Consider the following 13,126-nt stretch of genomic DNA (forward strand, 5'->3'; position numbering starts at 1 on the left):
GAGTAAACCTAGCAATTATAGACCTGTTACTTTGACGTCAGTGGTGGACAAATTAATGGAAAGGATACTTAGAGATAATATATATAAGCATCTGGATAAACAGGGTTTGATTAGGAACAGTCAACATGGATTTGTGCCTGGAAGGTCATGTTTGACTAATCTTCTTGAATTTTTTGAAGAGGTTACTCGGGAAATTGATGAGGGTAAAGCAGTGGATGTTGTATACATGGACTTCAGTAAGGCCTTTGACAAGGTTCCTCACGGAAGGTTGGTTAAGAAGGTTCAATGGTTGGGGATTAATGGAGGAGTAGCAAGATGGATTCAACAGTGGCTGAATGGGAGATGCCAGAGAGTAATGGTGGATGGTTGTTTGTCAGGTTGGAGGCTGGTGACTAGTGGGGTGCCACAGGGATCTGTATTGGGTCCACTGTTGTTTGTCATGTACATCAATGATCTGGATGATGGTGTGGTAAATTGGATTAGTAAGTATGCAGATGATACTAAGATAGGTGGGGTTGTGGATAATGAAGTAGATTTTCAAAGTCTACAGAGAGATTTATGCCAGTTGGAAGAGTGGGCTGAAAGATGGCAGATGGAGTTTAATGCTGATAAGTGTGAGGTGCTACATCTTGGCAGGACAAATCAAAATAGGACGTAAATGGTAAATGGTAGGGAATTGAAGAATGCAGGTGAACAGAGGGATCTGGGAATAACTGTGCACAGTTCCCTGAAAGTGGAATCTCATGTAGATAGGGTGGTAAAGAAAGCTTTTGGTGTGCTGGCCTTTATAAATCAGAGCATTGAGTATAGAAGTTGGGATGTAATGTTAAAATTGTACAATGCATTGGTGAGGCCAATTTTGGAGTATGGTGAACAATTTTGGTCGCCTAATTATAGGAAGGATGTCAACAAAATAGAGAGAATACAGAGGAGATTTACTAGAATGTTGCCTGGGTTTCAGCAACTAAGTTACAGAGAAAGGTTGAACAAGTTAGGGCTTTATTCTTTGGAGCGCAGAAGGTTAAGGAGGGACTTGATAGAGGTCTTTAAAATGATGAGAGGCATAGACAGAGTTGACGTGGATAAGCTTTTCCCACTGAGAGTAGGGAAGATTCAAACAAGGGGACATGACTTGAGAATTAAGGGACAGAAGTTTAGGGGTAACATGAGGGGGAACTTCTTTACTCAGAGAGTGGTAGCTGTGTGGAATGAGCTTCCAGTGAAGGTGGTGGAGGCAGGTTTGTTTTTATCATTTAAAAATAAATTGGATAGTTATATGGACGGGAAAGGTATGGAGGGTTATGGTCTGAACGCAGGTGTATGGGACTAGAGGAGAATACGTGTTTGGCATGGACTAGAAGGGTCGAGATGGCCTGTTTCCGTGCTGTAATTGTTATATGGTTATATTCTTATTATATGGTTACATTAACCTGTCTGTATGTTAGCCTCATAAGTAATTTGGTGAAGTTGATCCCAGAAGATTTGAGCACTTATGAAGTTGATAGTCACTGCTAATGCAGGAAAGATGTGGAGGCTTTGGAGGGAGTTCAGAGGAAGTTTACCAGAATGCTGCCTGGATTTAGACAATAGACAATAGGTGCAGGAGTAGGCCATTCGGCCCTTCGAGCCAGCACCGTCATTCAATATGATCATGGCTGATCATCCACAATTAGTACCACGTTCCTACCTTCTCCTCATATCCCCTGACTCCGCTATCTTTAAGAACCCTATCAAGCTCTCTCTTGAAAATACACAGAGAACCGCTACAGAGAGAGATTAGGTAGACGGATTATTTTCTCTGGAAAGTCTGGAGGTTGAGAGGGGACTTGATAGAAGTATATAAAATTATGAGAGGCATAAATAGGGTAAACAATCATAACCTGTTGGCTTGGTGGAAATGTCTAACACTAGAGGGCATAGCTATTAGGTGAGGGAAAGTTTAATGGAGATGTGTGGGGCAAGGTTTTAACCCAGAGAGTGGTGGGAGCCTGGAACACATTGCCTGGGTTAGTAGTGGAGGTAGATACAATCATGGCATTTAAGAGGATTTTAGATTGGCACATGGAAATGTAGAGAATACAGGAATATAGATAATGTAAAAGCAGATGATATCAGTTTAATTTGGTATTATGTTTGGCACAAACATTGGGCCGAAAGGCTGTATTTTATTCAGAATGCTGTTGGTGCTCTGCTCAAGAAACTCCTGCTGGTTACATACAGCAAGTCACTGCATCTAGTGGCATCCATTACTGCGAAAGGGACAGATCTCAAACAGAAATATTATTTATACTTCTCGGTACTTATCTGCGGAAATGCTCCATGAAGGAGCAGAGTGCAATATCACCCTGATACACTTGCAATCTTTCACCTCACCTGCCATGAGTGCTGTGATACTTGTGAATAATTATACTCTGGAAATTGAGAACTACTGCAGAGATTTACACAGTACCTAACCCATTTATAACGGACTAACACCAATAGAAATAAAATCAGCCCACAAAATTTCTGGAAATGGGCAATCTTCTATCCATGAGACTGAACATATTACATTGGTATAATTTTTCAATCAGTATAAATTGCCTGTCCTCCTACTCGCTTTGAATGTATCTCAGGAGAAATGTTAGTGAATAAAAAAAATAATTATTTATCAACTATCCTTCTTTCAGACTGCTGATTTTCAGGAAATTCTGACTGATATTGAAATTTTAGCCTTGATGGTGGGTTGCCTTTGTCATGACCTTGATCACAGAGGAACAAACAATGCTTTTCAGGCAAAGTAAGTGAAAGATGAATCTATTCTTCAGTGATCAGTTGAAGGAAGTAAATAACTGTTACGTTGCTGCCTTTTCATGTGGAGTACTATAAAGCAAAAATACCTTCTAATATCAAGGATTATATATTCTGGGCATTTTTTTTGCAAATTTGTGTTTCACCAGTGCAGAACAATGAAAGGTAATTGTAAAAATAAATTTAGTGTCTAATAAAAGATCAGAGGAGATGGATAATTAGTATAAATTCATTTTTCTTCAAAAATATCAACATTTTCCATTGTGGTTTGTTAAGATAGAATAGAATAGAATAGAATAGAATAGAATAGAATAGAATACCTTTATTGTCATTCAGACCTGAACAAAATTGTATTGGTCTCAAGATGTGAACAATATTTTAAAAACATTACATGCATTATATACATAGAAGCTACAATAAACATGACCCACAGAGTGCTATCAAAAAGTGGTAAGGCTAATGGTAGTCAGTGTTTTCATCCAGCAATTTTTGATTAGGACAGATACAGTTAAACGTGGAAATCAAAAGTTGCTCTCTGAGATGCAGTGATCTGTTATGTGATTCAAATAAATCTTAACATCTGTATCACGTTTGTAAAAAAATAATCTTTGAAAAGCATTGATTGAGATGGGACTGCTGTATTATTACTATCAATATGAATTCCACGCTTCAGTCAACTCTTGTCGATTTCAGAGCAAATATTCCTCATAAGCAAATAATTTACTTAATATAAATTACTGTCACACTGCCTTTTCTTCATTGAAAATTAATAATTACATTGAAAATTAATAATAATGAACAGCCTAAAATAATTTAATAATTTAGGCTGTTCACTTAAAAATGTAAAAAATGCAGAAATAGATCAAAAACATGTTTTTCTTTCAATTTAACTGTATTCCATTCTTCCTCCTAAACTTAATGTTTCCTTACCGCTCCATAATCTCTTTCTATACTTGTCAAACATAGAATTCACCCATTTAAATTGTAATTTCCTTCCGACCTTTTGCATTTTTAATTTAAAAAGCTCTTGAATTGTTCCATTTCTTGTTCATTCTGATTTCTCTCACCGTGGTATTATCAGCTGCTCTATTTACCAATACTCAGTGCAAAAAAAATAAAAAAGTTAAACCTGCGAAAAGCTGGTCGAATGTCAGTACTGCTGGATTGATTTTTACATCAAATTTTGGACCTGTATTACATGAGCATTTGCGATTAGCTTAGAATCTTCGTTCCCAATGAACAAAGCCTTGACCCCAAGTTCACCTGAAGACTACACTTGTTCATTATTCCCTGTGTGCAGTGACACGTGAAATTGACTAGTAATGTGTAAATTTGCAACATTGGAAAATTATGCTCTTGATCAAGAGACTGAATCGAAATAATATTTGAATTTCACATGCAAGTATTATTGATTAAATGTATCTGTTAATCAAATGATCGATTCATATTTTAATTAACATTCACCTGATGGTAGAGGAATAGTTTTTTCCCAAAATAATATTGGATAATTTGCAAAACCAAGAACTTTGCAACTATGCTCACTTAGAGACATGGCTCCAATTGATGTATGACAGGCCAGCATCAGGTGTGGCCATGCTAACAGGAACCTTCTGCTTTCAAGACTTAAGCTACGTGCGCAGATGGATGCCGGAGCTCAAATGGCCTGGAGCTTTTCTCTGTAATCTTGGGGCCAAACCTAAATGACCCAGGTATCGTTATTTGGTGTGAAAAATAAAATATGTAGTAAATGAAAGGCTGGAAAAATTACGACACAAGCAGAAATAAGCATTCCTCTATAATTGGTGCTATTTCTGTCCATATCAGTGCGGGGATTTATCTTTGTCTTTGGGCTCATATTCATCCGTTCTTCATTGTATGTTGATGATAAATAACTTTGGTTCTACTTCGCAAAAGATCTCTGTGAATAAAATGCAGCTGGCCATGATTATGTAGCTGGTGTATTTATCTGGCAGAGGATCAGGCTGTCAGCACCATTTTTGCTTTCCTGTTTGACCAATTATGGGAAGTTGTAGAAAATGTGTTAAAGGCTTGAGAGGGAAATGCTCATGCAATCACCAAGTCAGTTGTACATTTTAAAATGCAATACACACCTAATGAAAGACTGTAGACTTTCTGGATGAGAGGTGGATCTCAAGTGACTCTGAAAAGGTTGGCATCCGATTGTAACCTCCCACCATGCACCAGCAGCCTGGACTGATAGACATGCAACACTGTAGGGGCGGGGGCAAGATCGCAGGTGCTGTCATCCCAAAGAAGGATAACAGAGCCTTGTGACCCTGTCCCACTTAGGAAACCTGAACGTAAACGTCTGGAGACTTTGCGCCCCACCCAAGGTTTCCGTACGGTTCCCGGGGGTTGCAGGTGGTTGCTGGAGGTTGCAGGTAGTGGAAGCAGGTAGGGAGACTGACAAAAACCTCCGGGTGCTGTCATCTTTAGCAAGTCTCTTTGTGAGTGCAATAAAACAGCAGATGATGGAAATTGGATTTAAAAACAAAAAATGCTGGAAGCACTCAGCACGTTTTTCACCTTTCCCAGTTCTGATGAAGAGTTTTCAGTCTGAAACATTGATTCTCTTTCTCATTCGCAAATGCTGATTGACCTACTTAGCACTTGCATCATTTTTTCCCCTTTTATTTGGTCTTAGTGTGCCTGAGTTGCTGGAACCAGAACAGTATATCCCCCTCACCTTCACCCCCACTCCATCCCTCTGCCAACTCTGATTGGCTGTACACTTGCAGGCCTAACAATGAGTACAAAAGGGAAAAGGTGAAAGGCAAGAGGTGGATTCTTACACTATCTGTAGTGTCCAAGATGAAGTGAGGTAGCATGTAAGAAGATAAATTAAGTACATGAAACAGGAGGTTGTGGATACTGAGTCCCTCATGCTTGCTCTACCATTCAGTAAGATCATGGCTGATAGAAACATAGAAACATAGAAATTAGGTGCAGGAGTATGCCATTCGGCCCTTTGAGCCTGCACCGCCATTCAATATGATCATGGCTGATCATCCAACTCAGTATTCCGTACCTGCCTTCTCTCCATACCCTCTGATCCCCTTAGCCACAAGGGCCACATCTAACTCCCTCTTAAATATAGCCAATGAACTGGCCTCGACTACCCTCTGCGGCAGAGAGTTCCAGAGATTCACCACTCTCTGTGTGAAAAAAGTTCTTCTCATCTCGGTTTTAAAGGATTTCCCCCTTATCCTTAAGCTGTGACCCCTTGTCCTGGACTTTCCCAACATCGGGAGCAATCTTCCTGCATCTAGCCTGTCCAACCCCTTAAGAATTTTGTAAGTTTCTATAAGATCCCCTCTCAATCTCCTCAATTCTAGAGAGTATAAACCAAGTCTATCCAGTCTTTCTTCATAAGACAGTCCTGACATCCCAGGAATCAGTCTGGTGAACCGTCTCTGCACTACCTCTATGGCAATAATGTCCTTCCTCAGATTTGGAGACCAAAACTGTACGCAATACTCCAGGTATGGTCTCACCAAGACCCTGTACAACTGCAGTAGAACCTCCCTGCTCATATACTCAAATCCTTTTGCTATGAAAGCTAACATACCATTCGCTTTCTTCACTGCCTGCTGCACCTGCATGCCTACTTTCAATGACTGGTGTACCATGACACCCAGGTCTCGCTGCATCTCCCCTTTTCCTAGTCGGCCACCATTTAGATAATAGTCTGCTTTCCTGTTTTTTTGCCACCAAAATGGATAACCTCACATTTATCCACATTATACTGCAGTATACTGATCTGATTGTAACTTCAAATGAACAATTCCGACTAACACAGAATGTGTGTTGATTCCTTGTCTGTGCTCAGTCCATTGCCTTATTTTATTCCAGGTTTAGTGAATGAACTCAATAACTGTTCATATTAAATATTAAGAATGAGGAGAATCAGAGCATGCCTGGCTGTCACACAACTCATTTTATTGTTTAATTGAGATTTAAGATTTTCATGATGTTCTTTATACAGATGAGTAAAAATGGTACCCTGAAGGTTTCCTTTAAGGTCAAGACAACATTAAACTTTAAGTTTGTTATAAATTGAAATCATTCTTCAGAATGCAGTGATAGAGCTTGCATATGTGAGCCCTGCAGGTAACTGATGCTGTTTGAGATTATGATACCTTTATGTTTGTTAAATGATTATCTTCAATATCATCAACTGACAGAGCAATTTTATACCTTGCAGATTCTAAGCCTAACTATCACCGTCTGCAGCCCACCAGTGCCATTCTGTATCAGTATAACAGCAGGAGGAATCAAAATTGAGATCATTTTGCACATTTTCCTTTGCTATTGATATCAACAGGGGCTGGAACTGCTGTGTTAAGGGTTTATGTGGAGAGTGGGAAAGCTCTAGAAATTAAAGGATGACACTTGTAATTCTTTATATTTCTGCATCATAAAAAATGTTGCATACCATGGCCATTCATTGCTATAGCATAATCTTTCATACAATTTCAAGAGAGAGTTAGATATAGCACTTCGGGCTAATGGAATCAAGGGATATGGAGAAAAAGAAGGAACAGACTACTGATTCTGAATGATTAGCCATGATCATATTGAATGGCGGTGTTGACTAGAAGGGCCAAATGGCCTATTTTCTATGTTTCCATGTTTTGTAAGAATACAAGATATAGACCGTGTACTGAATTTTCATTTGAATTTGCCCGTTTACCCAAGGTTAGCCTTGTCTTTGTGTCCCTATTACATTTTATTAACTTGTGTATACATGCTTCAGGATCACAATATTTTGGTTGTTTGTTATAAACAATGAAGTAGCTGAACAGCTTGGATGTAAAAACTGAAGAGATGTTTGCCGCTCTTAGTTTTCTGTGTTGAGAAAAGATTAGAAAAAGATGATAACATTTGTACATACAAAATGGATCTAAATAGTACAAAAAGTAAAATTTACAATCAAAATGTAATAAAAAGAACTGAATTGATCTTTTTTGATTCAAGTACTTGCATATATTTTTTTGAGCACTAGATGGCCTGGGAGAGAAAAATGCATTTAAAATTATGTTTCTGTAAATCTTTGCATCTAAAAAAGCTTAATGCCTCTCCTAAAGTACAGTGCCCTCAAATGGCTGCAGAGGTAGAATGGGTCCACTATTTGTAAAGGCTTAACGTAGCTCGTTAGTTATAAATGAAGAATCCCATATAATTTTATAAGCCTTCATTTTATACTGTCACCTTCAAAAAATTATGCATATACACCGTCAGTTTCCACTGTTCCATCTCCTATTTTAAATGGTGCCATTTAATTCATGTTGCCTCTTTTGTGTAAAATTAAATAGGGCAATACAATCAAAGAAGTAGTGAAACTACATGTCAATCACTTGGACTAGAGGGTATAGCTTTAAAGTGAGAGGTGCAAAGTATGAAGGAGGTGTGTGGAACAAGTGGTGGGTGCCCGGAATGTATTGTCACGAGCCGTAAAGGAGGTGGAGATATCACAGTGACATTTAAGAGGCTTTTAGAAGTCAGATGAATATGCAGAGCATGGGGAAAATGGATCACATGCAGGCAGAGGAGAATAGTTTAACTTTGTTCAGTGCGGCCTTTGTGGGGAGAAGGACCTGCTCCTGTGATGTACTTTTCTACGTTCTGTGAAAGAATCTCTACAGGTATATAAAGTAACTAATAGCTTTGTTGCACAGAATGTGTGGACCAAATTATCCTCCCTAAAAATGGCAGTTAATCTGCTCATAAGATAAACTATCCCAGGTGGCCAGGTCACACCTTTTAAGTCAGTTAACATAAGAATCATACTCATGTCCGCAGGCACGGAAATCACTATCAAAACATGGGGGACACAATTTCTTGGCGGCCGCGTGTACGCATGCACACACACGCACATGTGCACACACACGAGGCTTCGGCCGTGGGCACTGTAGACAGTAACATCGGATGCTGACCTGGTTGGTGACCGACTCTGAACTCCAGCAACAGCAGCTTCATCCGCCCCGAATCGTGGGGCTTCAATCGGCCCGTTCACGGGGCCTTTCATAGGCCGGCGGGGCCTTCAACATCGGGAGCCTCGATCGCCTCGATGCAGCAGTTTGATTTTAAGCCGTGCCGGCCGCTGAAAGGCCCCACGAATGGGCCGATTCAGCCCTTAGAAAACATCTGATAAAGTCTGGATTACACAACATATGGGGGGGGGGGGGGGGGGGGACTTGCGTCTCCCGGCCCCCAGGATTTCCGCCCATGCATGTCAGCAAGCACTCCAGGGCCAAAATCATTGGGAAGGAGAGCTGGAGTAACTTGGTGAATTTGGTGGATGTATGATGCTGCTAGGAAGCAGAACATGGTGAAAGGCCAGAACAAAAGTGTACACAGATGGGTTTTTCATGTTGTCATATATTTACAGTAAGAGAAGTTTATACATACCACATAATTATATTGAGGAGTTTGTGCACTAGATTCCAGGATCCCTCAGGCTAAGTTGCCACATTTCACTGGCCATCCTAACATCAACCTTGCATGGAAACCAACCATGGAAAACAACCATACTTGTTACTTTGTTGTGAACGGAGGTGATGTACATTTTTGGGGGCTCAAAAAAGGCCTGTGTTGTTACTGGGGTAATTTTATGGGCCTATCATCCTCTGTAAATAAAATATTAGGTGCATGGTTATGGTTGGAACATGGTGCTTTTTGGCACCCACATTTCCAACATGGTTGCCTCATATCAGTATGGGCTCATCAAAACTGCCTGAATGTTTGAGCAAAACCGTTCCTGACCTAAGAATACTTGATGTCACAAGTGGTGGGAGGACAGGTTCAGCATTTTTTTGCACTTTTATTTCTGTGGGCAAAACAATCAGACCTTTCAACCCAAATGATCTGTGACAATGTATTTTCACCAGAGGCATCCTTTCACCTTACTTCTTCCTGCCCCATTGGTCATCTTATGCAATTAATGCAATAACATCTTCTAAACCTACCTCTTAGCAAATCTTCCAAATAGCAACAGCTCTCTACTCACTTCAATTAAAATTTATAAATATGATAAAGATATGGCTGAAAGCACAGATACGTTTATCCTTGTAAGTATATCTGGATTCTGCTAACAAATGTAGCTACTACTTTAAAATTTCCAATGTAATGAACCAGGAGATACCTGAATGCAAGTTGTTTACCAGCCAAGCTCTGATAGCTCTTATGTTTGATTTTCCTGCAGAAGTGGATCTGCTTTAGCACAGCTGTACGGGACATCTGCCACTTTGGAACACCACCATTTCAACCATGCTGTAATGATACTGCAGAGTGAGGTAAACAAAGTAAAAACACTGACCAGACAAAAATTAGAAAAAAATACCCATGATTCGCAAATGCGATATAAGGCATCAGCCTATATGAAAGGGTATCAGCTTTTAATAAACATGGTTGCTGAGCTGCAAAATGTCATGGTTTATAAATTATACTTTTATGTAGTTATAGCATTAGAATTTATAGTGTGGTAATTATTAAGCCTAACTCTAATATCAAATATATATGCATGACTGCCCACTCAATGCAAAAGCCTAGCAAAGCTAGGGTTTTATTACAAATGAAAGTTTATGCTTACGAGGATTCTTTAACAGGAACCAAGTTGATTAGTGCCACACAATTGGTTTGTTAGCCAATAATTTATGTCATCACATTTTTTAGTCAAGCATGGCATCAGATGAATTGTTATCCCCATATACTAGCCATCCTTATTCATGTATGAAACAGTGATACAGGTTCTAAACCATTACTCCTTACAAGTTGTAATTTAAATATGCTTATTGAAATCCTTGCACAGGTTTAGAAAGAAGATGGAATTCAGTGGCTTTCAACACTTTTCTTCCATCTTTGCTGCAACATCCATTTTCTGTGTAGACTTGCTGAAATGTTCCAGCAAAGGCTTTTAAAATAAGAACCATTATTCGGGATACTTTTTTGGGAGTTCTCCAAATGAAAATACATGGTATATCTTAAAAAGCAAAATTATCCTTCACTTTCAATAGATTATTTGAGATGCTTGCCAGGGAATAGTTTTGAATGTTTGCAAGTTTGTTCTCATTAAATGAAATGAACCCTGGTGTGAAAACTTTTCCAATCATTAAATAGGTGTTAAAGGGGTTGGGCTTCGACTTGGCAGCAAGAATTGATCACTTATTTTCAGCTGTATTAACGGTTTGGTTGAATTGTCTATTGTCTATAACTGGCATAATCTCTGTGGGAGAATAGCAGAATCCCTGGATAAATCTTTATTGTCCATTCATAAATTCCCCATCTGCAAATCTTTGTGACAATTCCAGGCAACTATGTACTTGAGCCTGAAATCTTACTGATAATCCACACTATTCAGTGTGTACTTCCAGAATATATAATAATTTGATTCTTTGGGTTTACTCTCAGAAACTTACATTACATTTATCCAAACTAATCCGTTTTCAATTCTTTTGTCACTTTTCTGAACTTTCCTTACTACTCGCATGTTGTTGGAAAACCTTAAGAATATGTTTCAATATGTAAATCAAATTTTTCATTTTCAGCAAGAATAAAAATGAATCCCATCTTGCCTTCAACTTGAAGGGTCATGGGTCCTCCATCTACTCCACCATTCCCTCACTGAATGAAGTGTTGCACTCAAAAAGGATGCCAAAACTGGCACTCGTCATAAGTTGATTATGTGATAGAAATCCTGATGTCAGCAAGCCCATTGTGTTAAAGCATGCCCCGAATCATTTGATTCCAACTGAGGCTTTTAGCTAAGTCAGTGCATGCAGAGATGTTAGTGAGGTTTATTATGATTGCAGGCTGGTAGCATGAATGGTGCTGCTATGCTCATCGGTATTGATGGTAAACAGTTCAATGCCATGAGATGGGAAGCCTCTGAAAGAAGCAGACATGCTTTCCTGGATCATTTTACTCCAGCAGATTTGATAAGCTATTTGAACTATATCAGCCACTGAGTAATCATGGTTGTGTTATTTCAATAGGGGGCACATGCTCCTTTTGTGGCTTGCAATAAATTCAATTTGGATATACAACTTTTTAAAGTGATGCAGATTAGTTGACAACAAAATGGTTGAAGTTGGATTCTAATGCATCCTGTAGATAGCATCAAGTACTAAATTGTGAAATAAAATGGAAGTGAAGAAGTTTTATGAATCCAGATACACCATACACTATACATGTCTGATCTAAAAGGTTAATGGAATATTAGTGTTCAATCTAGAAAGAATATAAATAAATGATTTTGTTAAACTATCTAAAATCTGAAGAAGGGTCTCGACCCGAAACGTCACCCATTCCTTCGCTCCAGAGATGCTGCCTATCCCGCTGAGTTACTCCAGCATTTTGTGTCTACCTTCGATTTAAACCAGCATCTGCAGTTCTTGGTTAAACTACATATGAAACACTTGCATAGTATTGGGCATCCATTTTTGAAGTGATGAAGCGCCAGTCAGCTGGCATTTCTTCGAAGCTTCCGACCTGTTGACCATGCTGAGGCGTGAGGTGATGAAAAGCCCATTTATTGTCCAGGTTTCCTTGGCCTTTAAATCTGCAGAAGGAATGAAGTCCCTTTCAACATCTTAAACTTCTGAAGAAGGGTTTCGGCCCTAAACGTTGCCTATTTCCTTCGCTCCATAGATGCTGCTGCACCCGCTGAGTTTCTCCAGCACTTTTGTCTACCTTAAATTTATATAGTGTCTGTAGTTTAGACAAGACATCCCACAGAAGTATGATCAAATGTACAGGTCAAAACTATAAAAGAAAATACAAGCAGCAGCATTCTTCCCGTCTTCCACATAAGTAATCTTTTGCCTGCAAAAAGAAAATTGAAGTTCAACATTATCACAATCATAAGCAGGAATTGCAATGTAATCCATTGTGACTGATAGCAGGTATGAGTCAAATAAATGCATTTAAAGTGCAAGCATTGTGATCAAGTAAAATCTATTTAAAATGTAATATGAGAAGAAACTTGTATAACTGCCAATACAATAAGAATAATAATGCATAGGTGCTTGGAGCACGCACGTCTACAATGGTAATCCTGATCAGAAATGGGAGTGGCATAGAAATCCGGGATACCATGCCATCTTTGAACACACCTTTGTCTGGTGGTGATTTGCAATTTTGGTAGAAAGTTAAACTACTTCTCGTGAGTAATACCTGCCACTAAAATTTTAGTTGCAACACTGTCCACTTATCCACCTATATGGGATGATGCCGCAGAATCTTGCATGAAACAGTACTGCATCTTTAGGCTTCACTCACCCCAACACCCATCTCAAGCCAACTGAGTAAGCCAGCACGA

At 39.1% G+C, this 13,126-nt stretch overlaps 1 protein-coding gene across 1 annotated transcript in view; it reads left to right on the forward strand.

Moving 5' to 3' along the window:
- pde11al (phosphodiesterase 11a, like) overlaps nucleotides 1-13,126 on the forward strand; it is a 264,935-nt gene that overhangs the window by 176,556 nt on the left and 75,253 nt on the right. Inside the window, exons 13-14 of the mRNA XM_055659453.1 lie at nucleotides 2,667-2,776; nucleotides 10,013-10,103. Of these exons, the coding sequence (XP_055515428.1) occupies nucleotides 2,667-2,776; nucleotides 10,013-10,103 (201 nt within the window). The remainder of the gene's footprint in view (nucleotides 1-2,666; nucleotides 2,777-10,012; nucleotides 10,104-13,126) is intronic.

Source organism: Leucoraja erinacea, chromosome 2 (genome assembly GCF_028641065.1).
Source record: "Leucoraja erinacea ecotype New England chromosome 2, Leri_hhj_1, whole genome shotgun sequence".
NCBI lineage: Eukaryota > Metazoa > Chordata > Chondrichthyes > Rajiformes > Rajidae > Leucoraja > Leucoraja erinaceus.